The sequence below is a fragment of the Neovison vison genome, chromosome 4, assembly GCF_020171115.1.
Source record: "Neovison vison isolate M4711 chromosome 4, ASM_NN_V1, whole genome shotgun sequence".
NCBI lineage: Eukaryota > Metazoa > Chordata > Mammalia > Carnivora > Mustelidae > Neogale > Neogale vison.
This window is the reverse complement of record NC_058094.1, coordinates 159,790,272-159,817,612: the sequence shown is the minus strand read 5'-3', so window position 1 is coordinate 159,817,612 and position 27,341 is coordinate 159,790,272. Positions and strand designations below refer to the sequence as shown.

General features: G+C 37.2%; 1 protein-coding gene across 3 annotated transcripts in view; it reads right to left on the bottom strand.

Moving 5' to 3' along the window:
- Nucleotides 1-27,341, bottom strand: part of ANKIB1 (ankyrin repeat and IBR domain containing 1) — a 147,003-nt gene that overhangs the window by 63,305 nt on the left and 56,357 nt on the right. For all 3 annotated transcript variants that reach the window (XM_044246004.1, XM_044246006.1, XM_044246005.1), the window contains exons 3-4: nucleotides 16,973-17,273; nucleotides 4,779-4,961 (exon numbers count right to left, since the gene is read on the bottom strand). In XM_044246004.1, coding sequence (XP_044101939.1) covers nucleotides 4,779-4,961; nucleotides 16,973-17,273 — 484 coding nt within the window. The remainder of the gene's footprint in view (nucleotides 1-4,778; nucleotides 4,962-16,972; nucleotides 17,274-27,341) is intronic.

The window sequence follows — 27,341 nt, the reverse complement described above, 5'->3', positions numbered from 1 at the left end:
TTGGTTTTATTTTTTAAATTGCTAAGAAACACACCTTACTTAAAAATAACAATTTTAGGGATACCTGGGTGGCTCAGTCGTTTAAGCATCTACCTTCAGCTCAGGTCATAAACTCAAGGTCCTGAAAGAGATCCCCATGTTGGGCTCCCTGACCAGTGGGGAGTCTGCCTCTCTCTCCCCACCCCAACTTGTGCTTTTCCTTTCTCTCTTTCAAATAAATAAAGTCTTTAAAAAATCCTCAATTTTAAAATGTACAATTCAGTTCAACAATGTTGTGTAACCACCACATGCATCTAATTCCTAAACATAACATCCCAAAATAAAACTCCATACCCATTAATAGTAGTCACTCCCTAGTCCTTCCTCTTCCCTGACACTGGCAAACACTAGTGTACTTTCTGTCTCTATGGATTTACCTATTCTGGATATTTTCTATAAATGGAGTTATTTAACATCGGACTTTTTGTGTCCGCCTTTTCCTCATAGCACAATGTTTCTGAGATTGACCCTTATTGTAGCATGTTAGTACTTCTTTCCTTTTTATGATTAATATACCATCATATATGTATACCACACATTTTATTTATCCACATTTGTTGATAGAGATTTGGGTCATCTCCATAGAGATCTGGGTCATCTCCAACTTTTGGTTATTGTGAACAGTGCTGCTATAAGCATTTGTGTACAAGTAGTTACAAAAGTATTGTTTTTTACATTATGAAATAAGAGACAAAAATAATCTAATATGGATTAAAAACAAAACTATAAAACTAGGACAAATATAGGAGCATATGATTATAATATTAACCTAAACACAAATTCAGAAGCCACAGAGGAAGAAAAATTTACATCTGAATATTCTAAGTAAAAAAATTGGGATAAAGAAAAATAAAGTTTTCTTGGAAAGCATTAAGAAAATACAAACAATCCATAGGGAAAAAAGCAAATAAACAATAAATTTACAGAATAACCGAATAAATTCAAATAGGTACCACTTACCTAAATTAGCAAAAATTAAAAACACTGATAATATCTAAGGCTAGCAGAAATGTGAGGAAATTCCTTCATATTAATATTTAACACTCTTTCATATTCTCTAATATGCTACTAGAAGAAAATAATTTGATATAATCTTTTAGGACAGTTTAACAGCATCTATTAAACCATAAATGTATGTATTTCATGATCCATCAAACCAATTTCTACAAATTTATAGGGAATATACTTTCAAAATGTGTATATACATGCAGTAACAACGATAAAATGATCATGATTAAAACAGCATACATTTAAATAACACATATAATGACTTAGGTACTGTTCCAAGTATTTACATATATTATATCTCATTTAAGGATCACTACAACTCTACAAAGCAAGGACCATTACGATCTCCATTTTAAGGAAGAAGAAATCGAAGCAGAGAGACTGAATAAACTCCTCAAGGTCATACAGTAAGTCAGTCATGGGGGTAAGATATGAATCCAGTCAGTGTGATTTCAGATCCTTTTTTTTTTTTTTAAGATTTTATTTATTTATTTGACAGAGAAAGACACACTGAGGAGGGGAGTGGAAGGAGAAGCAGATTTCCTGCTAAGCAGGGAGCCCGATGCGGTACCTGATCCCAAGACCCTGGGATCACGACCTGAGCTGCAGGCAGGTGCTTAACGACTGAGCCACCCAGGCGCCCTAGATCCATGTTTTAAACCACAAGAATGACACAACTGGATAAAGATAAATATGTAACAAGTAGATAAATATTCACTTTAGTCTTGTTTTTAGTAACAAAAAATATCTAAATTAATAAGTAAATGGTTAAAATACGTAGATTATATGTTCTGACTTAGGAAAGATGTTCATGATGTATTGTTAAGTTGAAAAACTATTTTAGAGTTGGCAAGGAAGTGGAGAAAAAGGAACCCTCACATACTATTTGTGAGAATGTAAACTGATGCAGCCACTGTGGAAAACAGGATGGAGACTCCTCAAAAATTTAAAAACAAAAATACCATATGACCTAGTAATTCCACTATTGGGTTATTTACCTAAAGAACTCAAAAACATTAATTTGAAAAGATATATGTACCCTTATGTTTTATTTGCCTTATTTGCAAATTATTATTTGCATGCATTTTATTTATTTATTATTTTATATGCATTATTTGTAATAGCCAAGATACGGGAGCAATCTAAGCGCACATTGATAGATGAATGGGTAAAATGTGGTGTCCCTACACATACCTGATAGAATATTATTCAGCTGTTTTAAAAAAAAGGTGAGATCTTGCAATTTATAACAACTCTGATGGACCTAAAGGGTATTATGCTAAGGGAAATAAGTCAGAGAAAGACAATTATCATATGATATCCCTTATATGGGGAATCAAAAAAAAACCCCAAATGAATAAACAAAAAAACAAAAGGCAGAAACAGACACATAAATACAGAGGATTAATGGTTGCTAGAGGGAGGGATGGTCAGAGGTGGGTGGTGGGCAAAATGGATGAAGGGGAGTTGGAGAAATAAGGCTTCCAGTTACGGAATAAATAAGTCACAGGAGTAAGAGGTATAGCACAGGAAATCAAGTCAATGGTACTGTAACAGAGTTGTGTAGTGACATATTATATCAATTTATGGTGACCAAATATTTGTGGTGAGCACAGCATAACATATAAACTTGCTGATCACCATGCTGTACAACTGAAACTAGTATAACACTGTGTGTCAACTATACTTCAATTAAAAAAAATTTAAAAATACTCAATATACTTACTATATGACCCTACTTTTGCATTAAAAATACTGTATCACATATGTTTGCTTAAGTCTGGTAGCACATACAAAAACTTCCGACTGTGGGGTAGAGTAAGAAAGGAGGAAATTTTAAAAACTCAAACTCAAAAACTGTTGAGAATTCATGGGGGAAAACCCCAAACAATATAATTATTTTTCTGAATACACGGAAACAATAGTTAGTATAAGTCCTTTTAGAATCAAGCTGGCATTGAACATGGAAGAACCAGAATAATTTGGGAGGAAAAAATGTATTGTGTCTTATAATTTACTTAATACTTCTATGGATGTACACTGTGTCAAATAATAAAAATACTCTGTTGATTAAGCAGTTATGATGCTGGCCCTCATGGAGCAGACAATCTAATAGGAAAGAAAAGTAAAAAAACAAGTAAATACATAAACCAAATAACTATAGCATGTGATGAGTGTTATAAAAATAGGGTATTATGGTATAGAATAATAGAAGGAGAGGGACCTATTTGTGAAAAAAATAGCCCAAGATGGCTTCTCTGAAGAACTACTGAGCCAGCCAAGAGAAAAACTGGGAGATTTCTGATAGAAGAAACAGCAAATGCAAAAGCCTCAGTATAGTCTAGGTATTATAATTAGAGCAAAGTGTGTTGGGGAGAAAGCTTTGAGGTGATGTTGGAAAGGTAAGTAGTGGTAAGACTATATAAGGTCCTATATCTGAGCAAACAGTTTGGATTTTATTCTAAGTACATTGAAAAGCTACTAAGTAATTTAGAAGAGATTTATATGATCTAATCTAAGTTTAAAAATGTACAAAATGGGTACAAAATGGATTCTAAGGGGATCAAAATAGAAGGAAGGAGGCCAGTTAGGAAACTCAGATGGAGAGGGCCTTGGACAGCATGAGTAGAGACCACAAGAGTAAATGGATTCAGATTACACTTTTGGAGGTAAAACTGACAAGATTCCCAGACTGTTTGGGCATAAGAAGAAATGAGGAATTGAGAATGCTTGCCCATTTATGCCTTAGCAACTCAGTGGATGGAGGTAATATTTATTGAAACAAGAAAGACTTAAAGGAAACCAAAGAACAATGTTCCTGAAGCTAAGGGAACAATGTTTTCCTAAGAAGGGAATGATCAATTGTGTCAAGTGCTGCCGAAGAATTCAAGTAAGGTGAAGAGAGAGAAATACCTACTGGATTTGGCAACATGATGACTTTTGATGTCCACGACAAATGCACTTCCATCACAACAGAAGGGAAGAAAGTCACACTGCAAAGGGCTGAAGAGTGAATGGAAGGTGAGGAAGTTGGTTATGTATAGACAGCTCTTAAATTTTGTTTTTCTCAGAAGATCAGAGAAATGGGGCTACCACTGAAGGGGAAGGGCTAGGAAAGAGTGGTCAATGGAGAAAAGGTTTTGTTTTTGTTTTTTACGATAAAAGTTACCAAAGCATGTTTGTTGTTAAGAACACTCCAGAAAACAGAGAAGGACTGAGGAACAGGAGGTCTGCAGTTTTAGAACAGTGGGAATGGTCAGGGCTTCACATTACACATCAGCCTCTCTACTGAAATATAAGTAAGCACGGGTGCCTGGGTGGCTCTTAAGCGTCTAACTCTTGGTTTCGGCTCAGGTTTGATCTTGGGGTTGTAAGACTGAGCCCTGTGTGGGGTGCTATGCTCAGCGCGGAGTCTACTGGAATTTCTCTCTCCCTCTGTCCCTCCCCCTACCCTCCTACCCTACCCTTTCAAATAAATATATCTTTAAAATAAATAAATATAAGTAAGCATATTTACATATGTTAGAGGACAGTTGCCACTTCCAGGTTTTCTACATGTAGTTTCATAATCATGACCATGTAGATGATGGTGAAGAAGACCACATGAATTGGATTTTAAAGTAGAAAAATAAAATAGTATAAAATCACCATATAATAAAATTAGAACTTAAGAAAAGAAAAAAAATCCATATAATTTTTAAATTTAAAAACAAAACAAAACAGAATTGTACCTCTCGTTTGTCTAATGCAGCATATTCAGCTTCTATTTCTTCAGCTTCGGGATCTCGTGAGAACACCATTTGTGATTCCAGATTGAGAGCCAAATCTTTGTGGTGTTGCTTTTCAGCACAATCACAAGGAGTATCTTTATTTTCATTCTCGGCAAATAAATCTCCTCCATGTTTTACTAAAAGCTAAAAGAGATATTTTCAAAAACTTGCAACCACAGATTTAAACAAGTTATTTTATGCTACATATTTGAAAAAATAACTATATAATGAAACACACCAAAAACATAAAGTATGTACTTAGAATAACAAAAGTTATTTATATACGAGTAGCTTCTGATTTTAAGATGGTAATTCTTATTTATTGGTATTAGGGTGATTTCCTTTGATTAAAAACAGTAACAACAAAAGCCAATTTATTAAACTTCAAAAAGAAATTCAAACATTCCACCCAATTAAAAAAAATAAAGTTTTACTTAAAAATAAAAGCATTTTATGGTTATTCAATGCTTTAGATCATATAAATTTCTATAAATTTTCTTTTTTTTTAAGATTTTATTTATTTATTTGACAGACAAAGATCACAAGTAGGCAGAGAGGCAGGCAGAGAGAGAGGAGGAAGCAGGCTCCCTGCCGAGCAGAGAGCCCGATGAGGGGCTCGATCCCAGGACCCTGGGATCATGACCCGAGCCGAAGGCAGCGGCTTTAACCCACTGAGCCACCCAGGCACCCCTCTATAAATTTTCTTAAACAAGAACACTGGCAATACTGTTACTTTAACCACTAATGACTGAATGCCTGACATGGCAGACAATAGTTTTCAATTTATATCCTCATTTATCCAGTCTAAAACTGAACTGAAATTAGGAAGAGAAAAATCACTGAAGCAAAACTATTTCCAATAGTCCTCAAAGTAAGTGATGAGAATAAGCACTGATAACCAAGTTGGGAAGATACTGTATCAAACAATCTTTCAATTTTTAAAGGTGGGATTTTGCCCAAAGAAATCTCACCTTAAAAATACATGAAGGAGTAAAAACAAAACAAAACATGGAAGAGTGACTTGTCTTGTTTACTACTAAGGTTTCCAATAGTTTTGCAAAGTTAAATATGTTGTTACTAAAGGCTATCGGTTCAAATTTCCCCATTATGTCTGCAGAGACATTATTAGGAAGGACATAAATGCCATGAGGATGACAATCTAGGACATAATCTACCTTAAAGAATAGTGCGACAATTAGTCATGGAGCTGATTCTTTTATAGAATTCAGTCATGACCACAATAACATAGTAACAGCCACCATTTAGTGTCTTTTAAGTTCCAAACACTATGTTAAGTATTTCAAGTACACATTCTTATTTATAAACAACCCCAGGGGCAGTATGATGTCTCAGAGAAGTTAAGTAACTTGGCCAAAGTTGCCCACCTATTAAGCAGAAGATCTGAGATTCACACAGAAGTTTGACCAATTTCTTATAACCATAACTGGCTATTGTTCTGCCACACAGAATAGCTTGCTACCACATAAATTAAAAGAAGTCAAATGCATCCTTGTCCACGGTCAAGTTCTACCCGGATTTTACTTATGATCTAAATATGAGTAGCTTCAGTTTTCACGTTTTATGTCATCAAATAAAAATTTTCTTCCATATAATTTTATCTCCCTCCCTCCAACAAACACAGAGATCTTCTTATAAAGTTCCTTTATTGCTTTTGGAACTGGAATCCTTATGATTCTTTGATAGTCATCCCAAGAGGCCTGATGAAATAAGAACTTCTATCTGTCAGGCCTGAAAGCCATGGGCTAATTTGACAAGCCCAATGGATATGACTTCAGCTTCTTGGTCAAGGCTGAGGTTGTATCTCAGGGTAAAAAAAAATAATTTTTTTTTTAAATTATAAAAGCAAACACAGAAATAAATCAAGAAGAATATGGCTTGTGGCCACAAAGCGCAAAATATTTACTTTTTATATCTGGCTCTTTACAAAAAAAGTATGCTAGGCATCGCTCTAATCAGTCACTATTGCAGCCACATTCAGGAGCCCAAAGGCAAGGTCATATTAACTGCTACTAACTGTTCTAGTTGAAGAACCTCTCTAGTCGAAGTGTGGTCTGGAGATCAGTAGTACTACCTGGGAGTTTGTTAGAAACGCTGAATCTCAGCATAATCATCCACACCCCTCCCTCCCACTCCAGGCTTCTGAATCAGAATCTGATTCTGATGTCCAAGAGATTCTTATGCATATAAAAATTTGAGGGGTTAGGGGGTTAAGGTCTGTCTTTGGCTCAGGTTGTGATCTCAGGGTCCTGGGATTAGCCCGTGTTGGGCTCCCTGCTCAGCGGTGAGTCTGCTTCTCCCTCTCCCTCTGTCCTTCACTCCTGCTCTCTCTCTCTCAAATAAAGGAATAAAATCTTTAAAAAATTTTTGATAAGCACTGACCCTAGACTACTAACTATGTTGCTGTTGAAAAGGATATGTTTATATGAACTAACATAGTCAGTACTGGGAAGCTGCAGAAAGTCCACAGACTTACCATACCTATAGCAGAGTCTATTACCTGTTTTTAGCCATGCTGCTTGCTCCACAGCTTATCTACTCCTAACAGAGAATTAACTATTTGCTTCTGACCACTATGAAATTAGGAGAGCTGACTTTATTTTCTGGTTCTTTATTCAGAGTAGTAGAAAATGATTTCTGAAATGCATACTGGTAAAGCTTTCAAAGCCATGATTTGGATTTCCCTTACAACAGATACTGCCATAGGAGAGATTCTAAATATCAGCAAATAAAATAAGTCATCTTTAACTTAATGCTCCATTCTTTAGGAAAGACAACAAAATTTAAGAGGCTGTGGTATTCTAGAACATTGGTAAGGGGAACCTTCTTAGAAGGATACGCTGGAGTGCAGACTGCATTCTTTGGCATTAAAAAAAAATGGGTGTGTGAAAAGTCATTGCTGAAAAGTCACTGCTGAACATATATGCAACTTGGGAGAGATTTCTGGCCTTCTAATAATCTGTCTTTGAAAGGGGTCCTCAAATGACTGGAGTGGAGGTGAGGGAACTACAACGACCTGTATCTCCTTGCTGCAACTGGCACCTGGAGGAAGAAATCCTAACTGGTGATGACACACAGGGTCCATATTTGCAGCATTTGTTTTGGCAGGGAAAACCAGCATTGTGTACTTCTGGCACAGAAGCTGGGTAACAGCAGTACTGCTTGACACTGAAGCAGTACTTTAAAAAAGTACTTCAGCTTGCTGATATTTGGGGCATGAAGTTGGGAACATCAGTAAGTGAAAGATGTATTAGGTAGGGATATTAGTGAAACTGATGCTACCAAAGTCAGGTGTTCTGCTTTTATATAATAAGGGACTTCTATTTGGTTCTGAAGAGATAGTTTTTTTTTTTTAAAATGCTTCAACCAAAGCATTATAACTAAGTATCAATTTCCTCACTCTTAAAGCAAAGAGAACTGAATACTTTATTCAAATGTGACTTTTAGCCTCTCTTGCACACTCAGTGGTACATAAAATGTTCTACCTTAAAAGAAACATCTGGGGCGCCTGGGTGGCTCAGTGGGTTAAGCCGCTGCCTTCGGCTCAGGTCATGATCTCAGGGTCCTGGGATCAAGTCCCGCATCAGGCTCTCTGCTCAGCAGGGAGCCTGCTTCCCTTCCTCTCTCTCTGCCTGTCTCTCTGCCTACTTGTGATCTCTCTCTGTCAAATAAATAAATAAAATATTTAAAAAAAAAGAAACATCCAATTATCACTATCTCAACACTTCTGTTCATTTATTTTTGCCTTCCTTTCTCTTTATAATCTCAGAGAAAGAGGGGTAGTAGGGCAGCCCCCTAGTCTGCAAGAAAAATCCCTTCCCACTCCTTTGATCCATCATCTAAATAGCTGGACTCTGCACAAATCAATTAACTTCTTTAAGTCTCTATTTGCACAGGTCCATCTAGAAAATGAGGCTTATATAATCCTAAGAAAAGATGTTACAAAACAAGATGACTGCCAAAGTCTGTTCTAGTTGAAAATCACCATTTCTTCATCTCTATTTCCTGTATGACCTTGAGTACTCCATTACCCCTCTATCTTCACTCTTTCTGGTACAGGTGTTCTTTCCTTAATTCTGTTATCCTTCCAGTTACTTTCCTAATATTTTCCTTTCTTTTTTAACCACATTTTTCAAATTGGTGACAGACACCCACTGTCTCTCCACTTCCTTAGAAAAGACTCAATTATTCCCAGCAGTCTGACTTCTATCCTGACCATTTCACTAAAACAGTATTTCTGAAAATCATTAGTACTCTCAAATTCAACAGCTTTTCTCGGTCTTCTAACTGCTTTACCTTTTTGCAGCATGTCACATGACTGATTACCTCATCCCCCTGAAATCTTCTCTTGGTATCTGTGACAGTATTATACCAGTTCTCTTCTCTGCTTTTTCTTTTTCTTTTAAAAAAAGATTTTATTTATTCATTTGACAGAGACCACAAGTAGGCAGAGAGGCAGGTAGAGAGAGAGAGGAGAAAGCAGGCTCCCTGCTGAGCAGAGAGCCCGATGTGGGTCTCGATCCCAGGACCCTGGGATCATGACCCGAGCCGAAGGCAGAGACTTTAACCCACTGAGCCACCCAGGCGCCCCATCACCCAGGGCTTCTGATGGAAGACTGCTCGAACGTGTGGCTTTTGCCTCTTTGTCTTCATCTCTGACAGGCAGCAGCAAAGGAGGCCTAACGGAAAGGATGACAAACGCTGGCTTTAACCCACTGAGCCACCCAGGCGCTCCTTCTCTGCTTTTTTTTCTATTTGCTTCACAGGCCACTTCTTTTCACTCACTCTAAACACAGGCATTCTCCAAATAGGCGCTGTGACTTTAACTCTAGTTTTTCTATAATCGAAATCTTTCCTTGGATTTCTCACCTCTACCTTGTTTTTAGTTATCAACTCTATGCTGATGACACTCAATTCTAAATTTATTTTTTTAAAAAAGATTTTATTTATTTATTTGACAGAGAGAGGCACAGCAAGAGAGAGAACACAAGCAGAGGGAGTGGGACTGCTGAGCAGGAAGCCTGATGTGGGACTCGATCCCAGGACCTAGGATCATGACCTGAGCCAAAGGCAGGCACTTAATGACTGAGCTACCCAGGTGCCCCTAAATTTATATTCTTTACCCTCAAACAACTAGTACTAATTTTCAATAGCCTGAAACACCTAAGACCTCAATTTCCATCCTTCTAAATGAAAACTCAGTATGTTCTCCCTTCCTTTCAGCAAATTCCCTTATCTCATCTCACTTTTAAAATGTCTGTTGTCAGCAGGCTTCAAAGTGAGCCAGGTTCAAAACCATGCTCATTCTAATTAAAAATAATTTATTCTACTCTAATTATAAACAATAGTATCAGATTGTTATAGAAAAGGTGGAAAACCAATAAAAGAAAAACTCTATCACCCAAAGACAGCTTAACATTAACATTTTAAAGCCTCCATCATTTTTTAAAAATTGCACACATTTAACTTTTTTAAGCAAGCTCTAGGCCCAAGGAGGGGCTTGAACTCATGATCTTAAGAGTCACATGCTCTGTGCTCTACCAACTGAGCCAGCCGGGGGCCCCCAAACTCTCCATCATTTTAAACCCTTAGTCTCCCCTGCTTTCTTTTGTCAACTGACCAAGTTACCAAATGCTACCAAGTCCTCACAATGTCCCTTGCATCAACCTTACCCTTTCTGATTCCAAAACCACCACACAAATCGAGTCTCTTTATCAGTTCCTACCAGAATTAGTATAATAATCTAAAACCTATCACTCCCTCTACTACACTGGTTTTCAACCTTGGCTGACCACTGGAATCAGCTGAAGAATTTGAAGTTTCAAATACTGATATGTTTGGGCTCTACCCTCAGAAATGCCAACTTTATTGATCTGAGACTACACTATGGGATTTTTTTTGGTGCAGCCAGTTTACAACCACTATTCCAGCACAAAAGTTTTCAAACTGTGTGAGAATCATCCAGGTGGACTGACAGTCATATTAGAGGGAACCAGGGTGGGGATTAGATAATATGTACTTTTTACAAAAAGTGTTATGATTCCATTGTAGGTGTCCCACTAATTATGCTCTAAGTCAGGGCTTCTCAAACCTTAATGCGAATATGAATCACTTTGGAATTTTGTTAAACTACAGATTCAGGGGATGCCTGGGTGACTCAGTAGGTTAAGAACCGGACTCTGGATTTTGGATCTGGTCATGATCGCAGAGTTCTGGGATTGAGCCCTGTATCAAGCTCCTCGCTCAATGGGGAGTCTGTTTCTCCCTCTCTCTCTGCTCCTCCCTCTGTTCTCTCTCTCTTTCTCCAAAATAAATTTTAAAAATCTTAAAAAAAACAAAACTACAGATTCAGATTCATTTGGTCTGGAACCAGCCCAGAGATTTTGCGTTTCCAAGAAGTTTCCTAAATAACTGATGCTAATGCCAATCTGAGGACCATCCTTTGTGTAGCAAGGCTTCAAAACAATGTTTTACAAGTCCGCCATTCAAATCTATTGTACATAACCACCATTAGGCTAATCTTACTATATTTGCTTTCATAATAGTACTTTTCCAATCAAAAATGTTGATAGCTCAGTTTTCTATAAATAAATTCCAAATTATTATTATTTTTTAAAGATTTTATTTGTTTATTTGACAGACAGAGATCACAAGTAGACAGAGAGGCAGGCAGAGAGAGAGGGAAGCAGGCTCCCCGCTGAGCAGAGAGCCCGCCGCGGGACTCGATCCCAGCACCCTGAGATCATGACCTGAGCCGAAGGCAGCAGCTTAACCCACTGAGCCACCCAGGCGCCCCTAAATTCCAAATTATTAACCTTGACATTAGTATTTTCTACTTGGTATGGCCTCTATCTTCATTTTAAGTTATCTGTCTAATCACTCTTCTGCAAAATACTTTAACATGCATATGTCTGAGGCCTATGACAGTGCTTCTCAAACTCTGACATGTAAACATATAACCAGAGGAATTTGCTTAAAACTTGGGAGTACAGCCCCAGAGACTCTGATTTAGAATCTGTAGGCCTGGTGGGCCCAAGACTTCGTATTTATAACAAGCTCCTAAGGGTAAGTGATGCTGCAGGTCTGAGGGGCACATTTTTTTTTTTTTAATTTACATGACAGAGAGAGGAAGATCACAAGGAGGCAGAGAGGCAGGCAGAGAGAGGGGGAAGCAGGCTCCCTGCTAAGCAGAGAGCCCTAAGCAGGACTCGATCCCAGGACCCTGAGATCATGACCTGAGCCGAAGGCAGAGGCTTACCCCACTGAGCCACTCAGGTGCCCCCTGAGGGGCACGTTTTAAGTATCTTCCTCCAAATATTGAAATCTTACCTACTCAAATCATACTAGTACCCATGTAATCTTCCAGGATAAGTAAAATTAAAATGGTCTTCTTTTCCCTTCAATGCCTGTAACATTTACTGCCCAAATAATTAATACAGCTTTTGTATCATTAATATTTTGGAGGCAATAAGGAAATCATAGCTTATTTTAATAAATATTAGAAAACCAAAGTAACTAAATTGTCGAGCTGGGACTACAACTTCTGTAGTCTTTTCAGTTTTAAAACTCCATGTGCTAAAACACAATATAATTAAGTAAAACTCTTCAGGTTGACCTGTGAATGGTTTTTAGGGCTTTTCATTGAAGTGTGAAATGCTCTGATAGCTGCCAAAGTGTCAAATAGGCCTTATGGCTGTAAAGGGAAAAGTGACTTACCACCTTCAGTTTTCTAGTGACCTCTATTTGATCCGACAATAAGTAGCTACACTTAAAGCTTTGAATAAGCAACTGGGACAGAGGTGCATAGGAAATATCTAAGATAATGCTCATTTTAAAAAATACTTTTCACAAAGAATGAAACACTATCAAAAGCAATAACCTCCACACATCAACCATGTATTGAATCACTATGACAGGAAAAGCACTAATATAAATAAAATGAGGCTTAATGACTAGGCTGGCTCTTAGGAAGTCGGCCAAGGGGAGAAAAATCACTGGGCTTTTAATTGGGCCACGCTAATAGACCTAACCCACCATTCTACTCCGAAGTCCATCTGTATTCCAAAGAAATAGAAAAACAAAAACTCAGCAACTAAGAAAAAAGTGTATTATTTATTGAGCTAAATTCTTGTAAGATTTGTTTTAATGGAGTTCCATTTTTTTTGCACTGGGCATCTATTACACAGCATTTTAAAAATTCTGGGTGGCTCAGTGGGTTGAGCCGCTGCCTTCGGCTCAGGTCATGATCTCAGGGTCCTGGGATCAAGTCCCGCGTCGGGCTCTCTGCTCAGCAGGAAGCCTGCTTCCCTCTCTCTCTCTGCCTGCCTCTCCATCTACTTGTGAATTCTCTCTGTCAAATAAATAAATAAAATCTAAAAAAAAAAAAAAAATTCTTCATAATCTTTGTAATTTTACCAAAAAATCTTTGCTTTTCTCTTCCAATTCTTTGCATAATACAGGGTCCAGTGCAAACTGTGAGCCAAATCCAGCCTGTACAGTCCATATAGCTCTATTCTGCAAATGAGTGGCATGAGTTTGATGCAAAAAGACAAACACAAAGACAAAAACCAGGCCAAGGTAAATTCGGGTATCAGTATTAGATATACGTATAATGATGGTGTCAGTAATAGAAGGCAGTCACGAGGAAGAGCTAGAGGTTACAAAGACTGAGTACAGTTTTTGGTATGTTGAATTTGACAGACTCTTGGAATATAAATACAAGGAAGTCAACTAGGCAGCAATATAGCATGAGGAACTTCAGGGCTAGATATTCCATTGCAATAACTTATATCAATCCACCAGTATCTTCATACCTGGAAGTTTCCAGAAGAACTGTATAGTTAAGAGGTTCTTGGTGTGATTGTGTGTGTGTATATGATATGTACTTTTAACTTACTATGGAACACAATTAGGGTAAGAAGATGAGGAAAGTTTAAGGTTAATATTTTATTTCTATGGTTCAAAATAATGAGCCATAAAGAACCGTTTAAATTATTAAATGTACATATGACATTGTCACCTGATGAGTTACCAAGTCTCTCTTTAAATAAACATAGAGAGAAAAACATTTTGAACCACTAGAGAAGGCATATTTCCATAGATAAGAGAATTCAAAACAAAACAAAACAGGCTGGGGTGCCTGGGTGGCTCAGTGGGTTAAGCCGCTGCCTTCGGCTCAGGTCATGATCTCAGGGTCCTGGGATAGAGCCCCGCATCGGGCTCTCTGCTCAGCAGGGAGCCTGCTTCCTCCTCTCTCTCTCTGCCTGCCTCTCTGCCTACTTGTAATCTCTCTCTGTCAAATAAATAAATAAAATCTTTAAAAAAAAAAAAAAACAAAAACAGGCTGGCCTTAACTATGGAATAAAATAATCAGTTTAGCCTTAAAGCCCCTACACTGAAAATGAGATATATCTTAGAGCAATCAAAGATCAACAAAAAATTAGTGTTCGAAGAGGTCTTTTGAGATAATACAGATAGTTTTCTCTTGGATGGTTGGAATTGATAATCTCAAAGAGGTATAGTAGACAGTCACTGTAAAGACCAAAACTAGAAACCAGTACTCTCTTTACCATACTATGATCTCTTAGCTTTATGAAAAAATTAATAAATACTTCATAACATTCTTTTTAACTCAAGGAATATGATACCACATGAAGATACCTACAGATTAATACTGTAAGAAGTACAATTATTAGATTCTATATTTCAAGACATTTATTTTATGTACTAGTATTAGTAAACACACTAAGAGCTCTGAAAATTAAAGTATGTTGGAACTTCTTCTAGTTTAATGAATAGTAAGCATTATAAAAAGTCAATCAAGGCCTAAAGCTGGGCAAGTATATAGTCGAGTATACGTAAGAGATTACATTTATATAGGTAAAAGGATATGCTGGAATTTGCTGAGGAAAACTAGAATAAATTCAACCAAGGTATTTATAGGGTTCTATTTGGGATGTTTTATTAAGTCAATTAATTCCTCTGAATATAGAAAATGAAAACAGTTACCAAATGGTGTGATTTATGAATGTGATATGTTGACAGATCGAAGTTAAAACACACGCACACATTCATTTACACAACGCAAATCAGGACTGTCAATTCAGAATAAACCTAGCACTAATTTCCTTCACTGAGCAAAAAATAATACTGGTAAAAGCACTGCACTCAATTTTTGGGAACAGTTTAATAAGCATGTCACTGTACACATACTTCAAAATCAACAAGTACTAAAGCAATGCCTATAAGAGAATTTTTGGAAGCAAGATATTAAAGCAGTAAAATAAAAGAATTATTATTACTATCAAGAATAAGCTATTTTCTACCCTAACTCACTTGAGAAATACGATGCAACCCCATCAATAATGATGAGTCACTTCAGCAGAGATTCTTTCATAGGAGGTGAGAAAAGAATATACAAAAAGGCTTATGTAGGGGCAGCTGGGTGGCTTGGTGGGTTAAGCCTCTGCCTTTGGCTCAGGTCATGATCTCAGGGTCCTAGGATCGAGCCCCGCACCAGGCTCTCTGCTCAGCAGGGAATCTGCTTCCCCACCTCTCTCTGCCTGCCTCTCTGCCCACTTGTGATCTCTCTCTCTCTCTGTCAAATAAATAAATAAAATCTGGAAAAAAAAAAAAGATTTGTGTAAAAAGTCTCGGGAATTCTACTGATAGGCGCACACCTACCCCTCACCCCACCAATCCTAGGACATCCTTCCACCACACTGTAAATCAATGTTAGAAAGCACTGCTTACAAAAATAGTTTCAAGTTAATGACTGTCACTAACTTACTAGTGGGCAAAGGTGAGAAAACCCCAAGAGATAAAAAAGATTCTAAAAGACAAACCAGTATCATAACTAATAGCATAAACAAAAGATAAGATCAGAAGGATTTTTAAAGTAAAAAGAACTGTCACTTCAGACACACTAAAGAAATCATATAATAGGCTGTAATCTTTTAAAATGCATAAGAAAATGAAAGACATTTATATTTTTAATATCTTTGTCAATTTAGAAGTATAAAATATATATGTGAGTAACATTAAAGAAGTATTAAATTTTCAGATATATATTTTAATCTGATTAGGATCACTGCTCTTCCATCAAAGGTCTAAGGTTTGGTAACATACTCTGTGATTGAATCTATAATGCTCCCTACTCACACTTTAATATATCTATATAAAAGAACTTCTATAATAAGTATAGACTGACATGAATGTAGCTGACAAAAACCCATTCTACTCTATGTACAGTAGTGATGACACCATGAAGAGTAAGCATTTCCTAGCTTAGTTATGATCTTGTATTGCATGGCTGATTTTATCTAAGCCTGCTGTTATATATGAAATCCAAAAGTAGAAAAATTAAAGTGCAATATAGTATTCAGGAATATATTAATGCAGATTAAACAGAAAACTTTTTTTTTTTTAAAGATTTTATTTATTTGTTTGACAGAGAGAGATCACAAGTAGTAAGAGAAGCAGGCAGAGAGGGGGGAAACAGGCAGAGAGGGGGAAGCAGGCTCCCTGCTGAGCAGAGAGCCAGATGTGGGGCTTGATCCCAGGACCCTGAGATCATGACCTGAGTCGAAGGCAGAGGCTTAAACCACTGAGCCACCCAGGCGCCCCTAAACAGAAAACTTTTTAAAACATTTTAAGTTATAAAGTTTTTTTAAAAGACCAAAATAAATATATTCATTAATATTTACCCCTTGCTTAAGGAACTGATCAATTTTAGGTAATCTAAGTCCCATGGCTAAGATTTGCAATATCCAACATGTATAAACTGGCTTCTAAAAATCAGCCAAAAAGTAGAACATATCTCTACCAAAACCCTTACTCTAAGTGACAAGTGTTTAATTGATGACTGTGATCTTCAGGAATGTTAGCTAATTTTTAATTGCTCTTGATTCCATTTTAGTCCCAAGGGGGACTGTTTATGGGTTTATTTTTAATCTTTCCCTAAAACAGCGGAATGACTTTATTTAAAAGACATCCAGATTCTCTTAGAACCGTAAAGAAGACAAAAAGGACTGAAGTAACTAAAGTAACTGTTAAGATAAGCAAAGAAAACTCTGATTATTACATGTTACCAAGACACAAATTTTACAGAATGTAGAATATTAAAAAAACAGTTTTACCTCGACACAGGTTTTCATCCCTGAGGCAGCGGCATAGTGCAGGGGTGTGTTTTTTTTGTTATCAACGGCATCAATAGCTGCTCTCTCATATTCTCCTTGGTCAAGTTTTGCTCCTTTCCACCTTAAGATCATCTGCAGACAATCTGCTCTTCTGAAATCATCTTCTGCGGGCCGTGCTAAGCGAGGATGAAGGGCGCCTTCAGATATCATAATTTGAGGTCCCATACATAACAAATGCATAGACGTTTCATTGTGCACATTCCGTTTATTTGGATTTCCATCTCTACCAAAAAGAAAAGTCCTAAAATGGTAAAGAAATAAATGAAAACCAGTGTCTCATCTTGAAATAAGAACACACACAGAAGATAAATTTAAAACATAAACTCACTTCTAAGCTGTTAATAAAATGTCTACTGAAGCTTTTTTCAAAATAAGCTGTATAACTAATTCTTACACTTATTAAAAACTCCATTCTAGAACAAAATACTAAGAGAAAGAAGGGTGAGTATCTTTATGGAATTTGCTAATAAGAGAGGGGGATAGAAGAGAAAAGAAAAGGGAGGAAAAATAAAGGAGAAGTGAAGAAAAAGGAGAGGAAAGGAACAGGAAAGGCTGCATGAGACTCATATGTCACTCACATGAATGCCCGAGTATACATTATTAAACATTCCACACCAACTTTTCTTTTCTTTTCTTTATTGTTCTGCCCTATTTCTTAGTTACATCTTTATTTAATAAGGACAGTGACAATCAATATAAGCACAGGAGGGCACCTGGGTGGCTCAGTGGGTTAAGCCGCTGCCTTCGGCTCAGGTCATGATCTCAGGGTCCTGGGATCAAGTCCCACATCGGGCTCTCTGCTCAGCAGGGAGCCTGCTTCCCTTCCTCTCTCTCTGCCTGCCTCTCTGCCTACTTGTGATCTCTCTCTCTGTCAAATAAATAAATAAATAAATAAATAAATCTTAAAAAAAAAATATAAGCACAGGAAGTAGTGCATAAGTCTAGGATTAACTTTTAAATCTAGAAAAAAATTTTCTCTAAAAGCCATTGGCTAGTGCTACTTACACAGTATAATACTTTTTGAGGGGGTAAGTTGTGGTCAGTTCTAGAAGACCAAGATTTAAGTCCAAAGTGGGTAGCCTTTACCAATGATAGGTTTAGGTGAGCTCCCTTAACTAATGCCAAACCTAGATCTGACAGTTATGCTTAGCTCCCTAATACAACCTTGAACTAGGATCATAGGACTAATAGTTGAGCCAATTCAGTGGCTATAAGATACTGGAAAATGAATTGGGGAAAAAAAACAAAACCTGCTATAATACAGTCAGCCTATACTAGAAAACACACAAATACATTATGAAATGGGAATATAACTCCCGTATCTGAAGATGAGTGCCTACATTTACTGTGGAGGGCTGGTATCATTTGCATTTCTATGTCCAAGTACAGAACAGCAAAGGGAAGGCAGCGGGGCCAAACTCTAACCCCTAGTTAAATCTGGATTGCTTTTAGGTTAGTTTTAGCTTAAACATATGGGTCTGACAGAAAAAACTGACAATAAAGATGCTAGAATGGACTCTGCAATTTGAATGAGATAGCCAAGCTGGAAAGCTCTTATGAGAAAAAGGTTAAGTTGGAGGTCCTAAGGCAGAAGATCCCAGACAACTCTGGACTTTTCCTGTTCTTATCATTCAGGAGTCTAGTAGAGCCCTTCAAAAACAGTCTATCAGGGTTTTAGCACTACATTGATTTGAACTGTCCTGAAAGTAGACATGGTGTTGCCAGAGCAGGAACAAATAAATTACCATTACTTGTAATAAACTATGTCAGTTCCTCATACCTCAATTCTTCCCACTGGGAAACTGCAATTAAAGCCAGATCAGACATTACTCTGTATGTAGTGGGGTCTGCACTATAGCTGAGTATGGTAGGCAGAATAAGGTCCCCACCCCCAAAAGATCCATGTCTTAATCCCTGGAACCCAAGAATATTGTACCTTACATGGTGAAAAGACATTAGTGGTGTGGTTAAGTTGAGGTTCTTAACATGGAAAATTAGCCTGGATTAACCAAGTGAACCCAATGCAATCACAATCCCTTTCAAGAGGAAGACAGGAGGCTCAAGAGTCAAAGAGAGATTGGAAGATGGAAGGAAGCTAAGATGGTTTCTTTTATTTTTTTTTTAAAGATTTTATTTATTTACTTGACAGAGAGAGATCACAAGTAGGCAGAGAGGCAGGCAGAGGGAGAGAGAGGAGGAAGCAGGCTCCCCGCTGAGCAGAGAGCCCGATGCGGGACTCGATCCCAGGACCCTGAGATCATGACCTGAGCCGAAGGCAGCGGCTTAACCCACTGAGCCACCCAGGCGCCCCTAAGATGGTTTCTTTTAAAGACGGAGGAAGGACCCACAAGCCAAAAAGTGTAGGCATCTTTAAGAAGCTGGGAAAGGAAGGAAGGCATTGATTCTACCCTAGAACATCCAGAAGGAATGCAGCCCTGCTAACACCCTGAGTTTAGTCCAACAGAACACTTCAGACTTCTGATCTCTAGAGCTTTAATATAATTAATTTGTGTTAAGTTTTTAAGTTTGTGGTACTTTGTCACAGTAGTAATAACAAGTTAATATAGCAAGGAGCCCTGAAAATAAGATTCTGGAAGGTTATACAGCAGACTCCTCCTGTCTGGAGGCAGGGTAGAAAAGCCTATCCTTGAGTGTACACAAAAGATCCTATGGAAGATCTTGTGTGTATCTCTCAGGGGATGAAAAGACTAGCATCTGAATTTTACGAAATGGGGAATATCTTCATGGTCTCAGGTCTTATCCACTCCTCATCCTCCTTCAAATGTAAAGATCTATCTCCTGGGAGGTAAATCTCTCTGGAGTTCTCAATCTTTATTCAGTCACAGTTTAATTTTCAAAGCTTGTCTGTTAGCCCAGGTCCCAAATTTCAGTAAAATTTCCTCAGAAAGTCCTACTTGTACATATTTTCTCTACAGTCCAACATAGCCTTTATGGCCTTCTAATCCTCACAGTACACATGTAGGTTCTTCATTGCTTGCTCTGCTGTTTGGTTTCCTAGAAACTAACGGAGACTATCTAAACAAACCCAGTCCTATTTAGAAGCTTCTTTACACTATGTTCCTTCCTCCAGTTTGGTCACTTCCTTGTCTTCATACAGCATCTGAATTATATAACTCATTACACTGCATCATAGTTACTTTCTTACACATCTGTTTCTGTCTACCACTTAGTTCATAGGCTTCTAAGGCAGGGTCTATATCCCATTCTTTCTGAAATCCTCACCATACTGTCAGACACACCAATTTCTTGCTATAACTTTGACAGATGAACTGAATGTATATTACTCTTCTGACCTAAATTGGTGACATAATGTTGGAGATCTCTTAAGACAACACTCTAGACCTCTCAAGACAGCAGTGTAGTAAGATCAAGAACTGATCAAGAACATAGCATCTAGGACAGAGTGTCAGGCTCTAATCCTAATTCTGTCACTTCATGTGATAATGGGCAAATTACATAATAAATAGCTCATTAACAGCTAATACATGGTTCATCTCCTTCGACCATGTAAACCTACTTCTGAGAACTTAGACTAAAGGAAATAATGTAAAAGAAATAAAAATTGGTGCCTCGGTGGCTCAGTTGGTTAAATGTCCAACTCTTGATTTTGGCTCAGGTCATGGTCCCAGCCAGGGTTGTGGGTCTGAGCCCCATGTCGGGCTCCTCCCTCAGCAGGGAGTCTGGTGGAGATTTTCTCCCCCTCTGACCCCCAACTCTGCACACACACGTGTATACACACTCTCTAAAATAATTAAGTCTTTAAAAAAATAAAAATCTATAGGAATAATGACATTCAATACAGGGTTACTTTAATAAAATTAGGAATCAGGGGCGCCTGAGTGGCTCAGTGGGCTAAAGCCTCTGCCTTCGGCTCAGGTCATGATCCCAGGGTCCTATGATCGAGCCCCACATCGGGCTCTCTGCTCAGCGGGGAGCCTGCTTCCTCCTCTCTCTCTCTGCCTGCCTCTCTGACTACTTATAATCTCTATCAAATAAATAAATAAAATCTTAAAAAAAATAGGAATCAGTCAAATGTCTGGTTTATAGGAGAAATGGGAAACAAATCATAGTATATTTTAAAATAAAAAATTATAAAGTTATTACAAAGTCTGTCTATAAATATTTATATTTCAAAGTATAAAATAAATAATTATAAAGTCATTACAAAGTCCCTGAAGGTTATAGCTTAAACAAGAAGGGCACACAAAATAATTCTAACAGTTGTTTAAAAGAGGCAATAACATGGGCAGTTTTGTTTGTTTATATGACCATATTGTTGCTTAACAGTTAAAAAAAAAAAAAAGGAAAACCTACATACAATATTTTGCCCATGTCAACAACTGATGATAATATGTATTTATAATGGTTGAATTAATAGTGGGATTGTAGTAGATAACTAAAATTAAAATTATATTCTAAAAATGTCTTCGAAATTACAACCTTTCCTAGGAGGCATTAAATTAAGAAAATAATTTCATTTTCTTAAAAATTTAATTTAAGAAGAAATTATTAAAATTAATTCAGATTCTGGGGCGCCTGGGTGGCTCAGTGGGTTAAGCCGCTGCCTTCGGCTCAGGTCATGATCTCAGGGTCCTGGGATCGAGTCCCGCATCGGGCTCTCTGCTCAGCAGGGAGCCTGTTTCCCTCTCTCTCTCTGCCTGCCTCTTCATCAACTTGTGATTTCTCTCTGTCAAATAGATACATAAAATCTTTAAAAAAAAATTAATTCAGATTCTGTAAGATTCTGCTTAAACCACTTTTATCCAGCCCTTTCTGTTCCCATTTCCGATATATTATTTTTTCTCTTTCTGTTTGTTCAGGAGATCTCGGGTCATTTACACCACAGGATTCAACGCAAGTTGGACAAATGTCAGTTGATACAGAGAGATCTCTCTCTTTTTCATATTAAACATTTCCAGATCCCCCCCAATACAGAGAAGAGATAGATAATTTTGCAGTTGACAGATTTGACAGTTGACAAATTTGCAGTTGACAGTTTGGGTAACTGTCCAAACTGCCAGACTCTGATTAATCAAACAAAAAAGTTTACTATCTTCCTATGGACTCTGAAAAACAATCTGAGGGGTTTGAAGTGGCGGGGGGGTGGGAGGTTGGGGTACCAGGTGGTGGGTATTATAGAGGGCACAGCTTGCATGGAGCACTGGGTGTGGTGAAGAAATAATGAATACTGTTTTTCTGAAAATAAATAAATTGGAAAAAAAAAAGTTTACTATCTTCAAGTTAAAATATTAAAGTAGCTTCTTATATGTATTTACTCAGGAAAGATCCTTAAATTTACTGGACATAGTACCACAACTACATAAATACTCTGTGTTAATATTATATATTCTAATTTTATTCATTCACATTACTACTTTTCTATCACCTATATTTTTTTAAAGATTTTATTTATTTATTTGACAGAGATCACAAGTAGGCAGAGAGGCAGGCAGAGAGAGAGGGGGAAGCAGGTTCCCTGCTGAGCAGAGAGCCCGATTCGGGGCTCAATCCCAGGACCTGAGATCATTACCTGAGCTGAAGGCACAGGCTCAACCCACTGAGCCACCCAGGCGCCCCTCTATCACCTATTTAGTATAAAAAGTAGAGTCTTCCTTAATGTACATGAGTGCATAGTGGAATAATAACTAGTTGATATGTAAGTTTTAGGTAGACCCCTCTCTGTAACAATGTCAGTAATTATGAAGTGTATTTTACTACTTGCACAGTTTAATTCTGGAATAGGAACAAAAGATAACTATTAGAAAGGTGGAATAAGAAAAACATTCAGGAGCCATTTGTTTTTCTAGATTCTTTATCACTGTTACCTCTATTTCTTCTTTAATCTCCACTTTCAAATGACTCAATGCTTATCACAGCACTGAAATAGCACTCTTCACATCCCCAGGAAATTTCCTAATGGCTAAATTCACCATCACTGGGGCGCCTGGGTGGCTCAGTGGGTTAAAGCCTCTGCCTTCAGCTCAGGTCATGGTCCCAGGGTCCTGGGATTGAGCCCCGCATCGGGCTCTCTGCTTAGCAGGGAGCCTGCTTCCTCCTCTCTCTCTGCCTGCTTCTCTACCTGCTTGAGATCTTTGTCTGTCAAATAAATAAATACAATCTTTTAAAAAAATAAATAAATTCACCATCACTATCCTTAACTTTTGCTTTTAACCTGAAATAGTTGACTATTCATTTTTTTTTTTTTAAGATTTTATTTTTGATAGAGTGAGCCACCAATCGGGATATGGGGGAGAGGGGAGGTGCAGAGGGAGTGGGAGATAAGCTCACTGAGCAGGGAGCCCGACACAGGTTCTGGGATCATGACCTGAGCCAAAGGCAGACACTTAATCAACTGAATCACCCAGGTGCCCCGGACTATCCATTTATATCCTGAATTTTCTATTACCTTGGTTTCCATAAGTATACACCTTCTCAATCTCTCTCTCTCTCTCTCTCTTTTTTTTAAACACAGTTTCTCTTTACCCATTGGTAGCAGCTCCACTTCCTAATCCCTTACTGGAAGAAAATTCAGTTCTGAATCCATTTTCCTCTTCATACACATTCCCTCCTTTTAGAGAGCAAATCTCTTCTCACAGCCATCTACCTGTCTTTCAATGGTTTCTATGAAGGTACTTTGTAAACTATAAAATATTAACAGAATCCAAATGATAGACAATGGTGGTGGAATCATGATTCTCTTAAAGGGCTTCTATTATTACTTCTGTGATAATTATTAATGCTCTATCACCCTGTCTGAGTTCTCATCTGAACACTAGACCATATTCTAACTCCTTTATAGGCCCCCTTCTCTTGCATATTCCACTATTGTCTCCTATTCAACTGAGCTCCCTCCAAAATAACAGTCTATCTGCCAGAGCCTCAATTTCTTGCCATTAACACTCTTATTCTCTCAGTCACTAATACATACACGTATCTTCAGTTTCATTTAAATATTCGCTTTCATGCAACAAGTACTGGAGTTGTTATTTGGCAAGTACTATTCTAAAACTTGGGCATATTGTGAAGAAAACAAATTAAGTCTACCTCCTATGGAGTCTGCAGGCAAGGAGGGGAGGAGAGGAGAACTTCAATCCATTTAACCCATTAAAAGAACTTGATAACTCCTAAAATGACAGAGTAAAAAATAGAAATCAAGGGACGCCTGGGTGGCTCAGTTGGTTAAGCTGCTGCCTTCGGCTCAGGTCATGATCCCAGGGTCCTGGGATCAAGTCCTGCATCAGGCTCCTTGCTCGGCAGGGAGCCTGCTTCTCTCACTGCCTCTGCCTGCCTCTCTGCCTGCTTGTGTGTACTCTCTCTCTACCTCTGGCAAATAAATAAAATCTTTAAAAAAAAAAAAAAACAAATAAAAAATTAAGAAACTCCATTACTTCTCAAAGCTTGATATTAACATATGTTTTAATGAAGGTTTTATATTTTATTTCCAAAGAAGCTACTCTGTAAAATTTAAAGAATATGTACTATAATTCCCATTTTATTTATTTATTTTTAGAGATTTTATTATTTATTTGCCAGAGAGAGAGGGAGAGTGAGCACAAGCAGGGAGAATGGCAGGCAGAGGGAAAAGCGGGCTCCCTGCCGAGCAAGGAACCCAATGTGGGATGTGATCCCCAGGACTCTGGGATCATGACCTGAGCCAAAGGCAGATGCTTAACTGACTGAGCCACTCAGGTGTCCCTGTAATTCCCATTTTATACATGACTTTCCACAAGATATAACTAAAAAGTATCCCAACCAGGACACCATGACTGCAAAATTTAAGTCTTCTTGCTACATTAAATAGTAACTATTTATGAATATGGATTTAGTTTCTTATGAGGGAGGCACTGTGGTGTGATAGAATGTAAATAAACAACATTTGGGTTCTGAGAGATAAGGACCCAAACTAGCTGCTAAACTGTAAGCTATTTTTACCATATTATCCTGCCTAACAAGAGAGGAAAGTTATGCCTGTTTGTCGTAGGTACCATAAAGTTAAAGGAAATGGTGATAAAATCAAGGTCTTATTTCATATGGAGGTTTTACTCTATGGTCACTAGGTCATTGACTAAGTATATATATACCTGTGTCTATCCATATATTTCATGTATTAGTAATCTAGCCAAGGTGAGCAAGGGACTATACTGAAGCCAGTAGACACATACCTAACATTAAATGAGGCATCGTAAGAAAATAATGGCCATCAGTTTTGTTAGAAAGTCTAGCAAGGTTAAATACAGTGAAATATCTGAAGCTATCTAAAACATAAATAATTAAAACAGACTTGCTATTTTATTTAATACTGATGAATACATGCTATTTACCCTTATTCTACATGACAGTGTTAAAAAGAATAATTTCTTGGGGGACCTGGATGGTTCCATTGGTTAAGCGTCTGACTTGTGGTTTCACCTCAGGTTGTGGTCTCAGGATCATGAGATGGAGTTCCATGTTGGGCTCCCTGTTCACAGTGGAGTCTTCCCCTTCCTCCCTCTCCCTCTGCTCCTCCCCAGCTCTCATTTGTTCTCTGTCTCTCAAACAAACAAATAAATAAATAAAATCTTTAAAAAGGGGGGAGTAATTTCTTAATTCAAAAAGCAAGTAAACATTTAATAATTTATGATTTTAACTAAATTTTTTAAAAAACAACAAAAAAAATCAAATTAAGGAAATCAGAGTTGCTTAACCTTAGGAAAGGAGAACAATAATTTCTGATTCTAGCATATGATGTTAAAGGCTTTACTAAAGAAATTAAGAGCCAATGATCTCTCCAGACAATAAAGGAAATAAAGAAGAAAATACCCAAAAACTTTAGACTGAAATGAAACATATAAAGTTAAGTAAAATACATATGGCCAAATTATAAAAGTAGTTCAAACTTGTAACTAAAGAGAATATATTCATCTTTTCTATAGGTCTTTACTTATTCAATAGAATGATAACCACATGACAGAGAAAGACAGATATATTCTTGCCTTGAAGAGTCAAGAATATTGACCAAATCAGCAGCTCTTAAATTTTTTGGTCACAGGTTTCTTACACTTTAACAATCAGTTAAGTTTCCTAAGAGCTTTTGTTTATGTGGGTTATATATATTTATGTTTATATTAAAAATTAAAACAGACATTTAAAGATACTTATTCATAAAAAAGCCATTATATATTAAATAATCTTGATATATTAAAATGAAAAAAAAACTATACTTAGAAACAAAAATTAAGTGAGAGGAATGGCACTATTTTACACATTTATAAATTTCTTTTCAGGTCTAGCTAACAGAAGACAAATTCTCATAGCATTCTATCTGTTCTGATGTGTCGTTTTGGTTCAAAGAATATAAGGAAAATCTAGCCTCTATATAGTTAGAAAAAGGACCAGTATTCTAAAATACCTTTTCTAAAATTAGTAGTCTAAAGTGCCTGAATATTCATATTTGATACTATACCAAAAATTCAACAAGTGGCCATTTCTTGTGTTACTTGCAATGTAAAATCTGAAATCAAACCAATCAACTTTTTTCGTACTATACTCAATGATGGAGATTAATTAAAAACAGTAAGTTTAAGTAAAAGAAGTAACTTTTACTGCTTCAACAAGGATATTTTTAAGTGAAACTGGTTTGTTTTTTTTTTAAACTGCAAGTGGCCAGCCGTGATGAATACGATTACTACGAAGGTTGTGTACCAGGTTTTAATTCATCTACAGGCATCAGCAGTTTTATTTCCCATTTATTTTGCACTTTCACTGCAAATGTCAACACAGTGAAAAAGGCAAATAATACTTTAGTATTAGTACAAAAATAGATTTGACCTCGTGTAACTCCTAAAAGCATCTCAGGATCTAAGAGTCCTCCGACATACTTTAAGAATCACTGTGTTAGGGGCGCCTGGGTGGCTCAGTGGGTTAAGCCTCTGCCTTCAGCTCAGATCATCATTTCAAGATCCTGGGATTGAGCCCCACATCAGGCTCTCAGCTCAGGGTGGAGCCTGCCTACCCCCCAACCCCCTGACCCTGCGTCTCTCTGCCTGCCTCTCTGCCTACTTGTGATCTCTCTCTGTCAAATAAATAAATAAAATCTTTCCAAAAAAATACTGTATTTTACTTTAGTATTCCAAGCAAGTTTTAATTAATCATATTATAAGACTTGATACTAAATATTATAGTAGTTCAATGTTAGGAAGCTAAAGCAAATCAACAGTTCTGTAATCTCACTGACGATACTCAGCTTTAACAAAAAGTTTTAATGGTTTAAGTATTCAATAGTTAATCTATTGAGAACATTACTATGTGT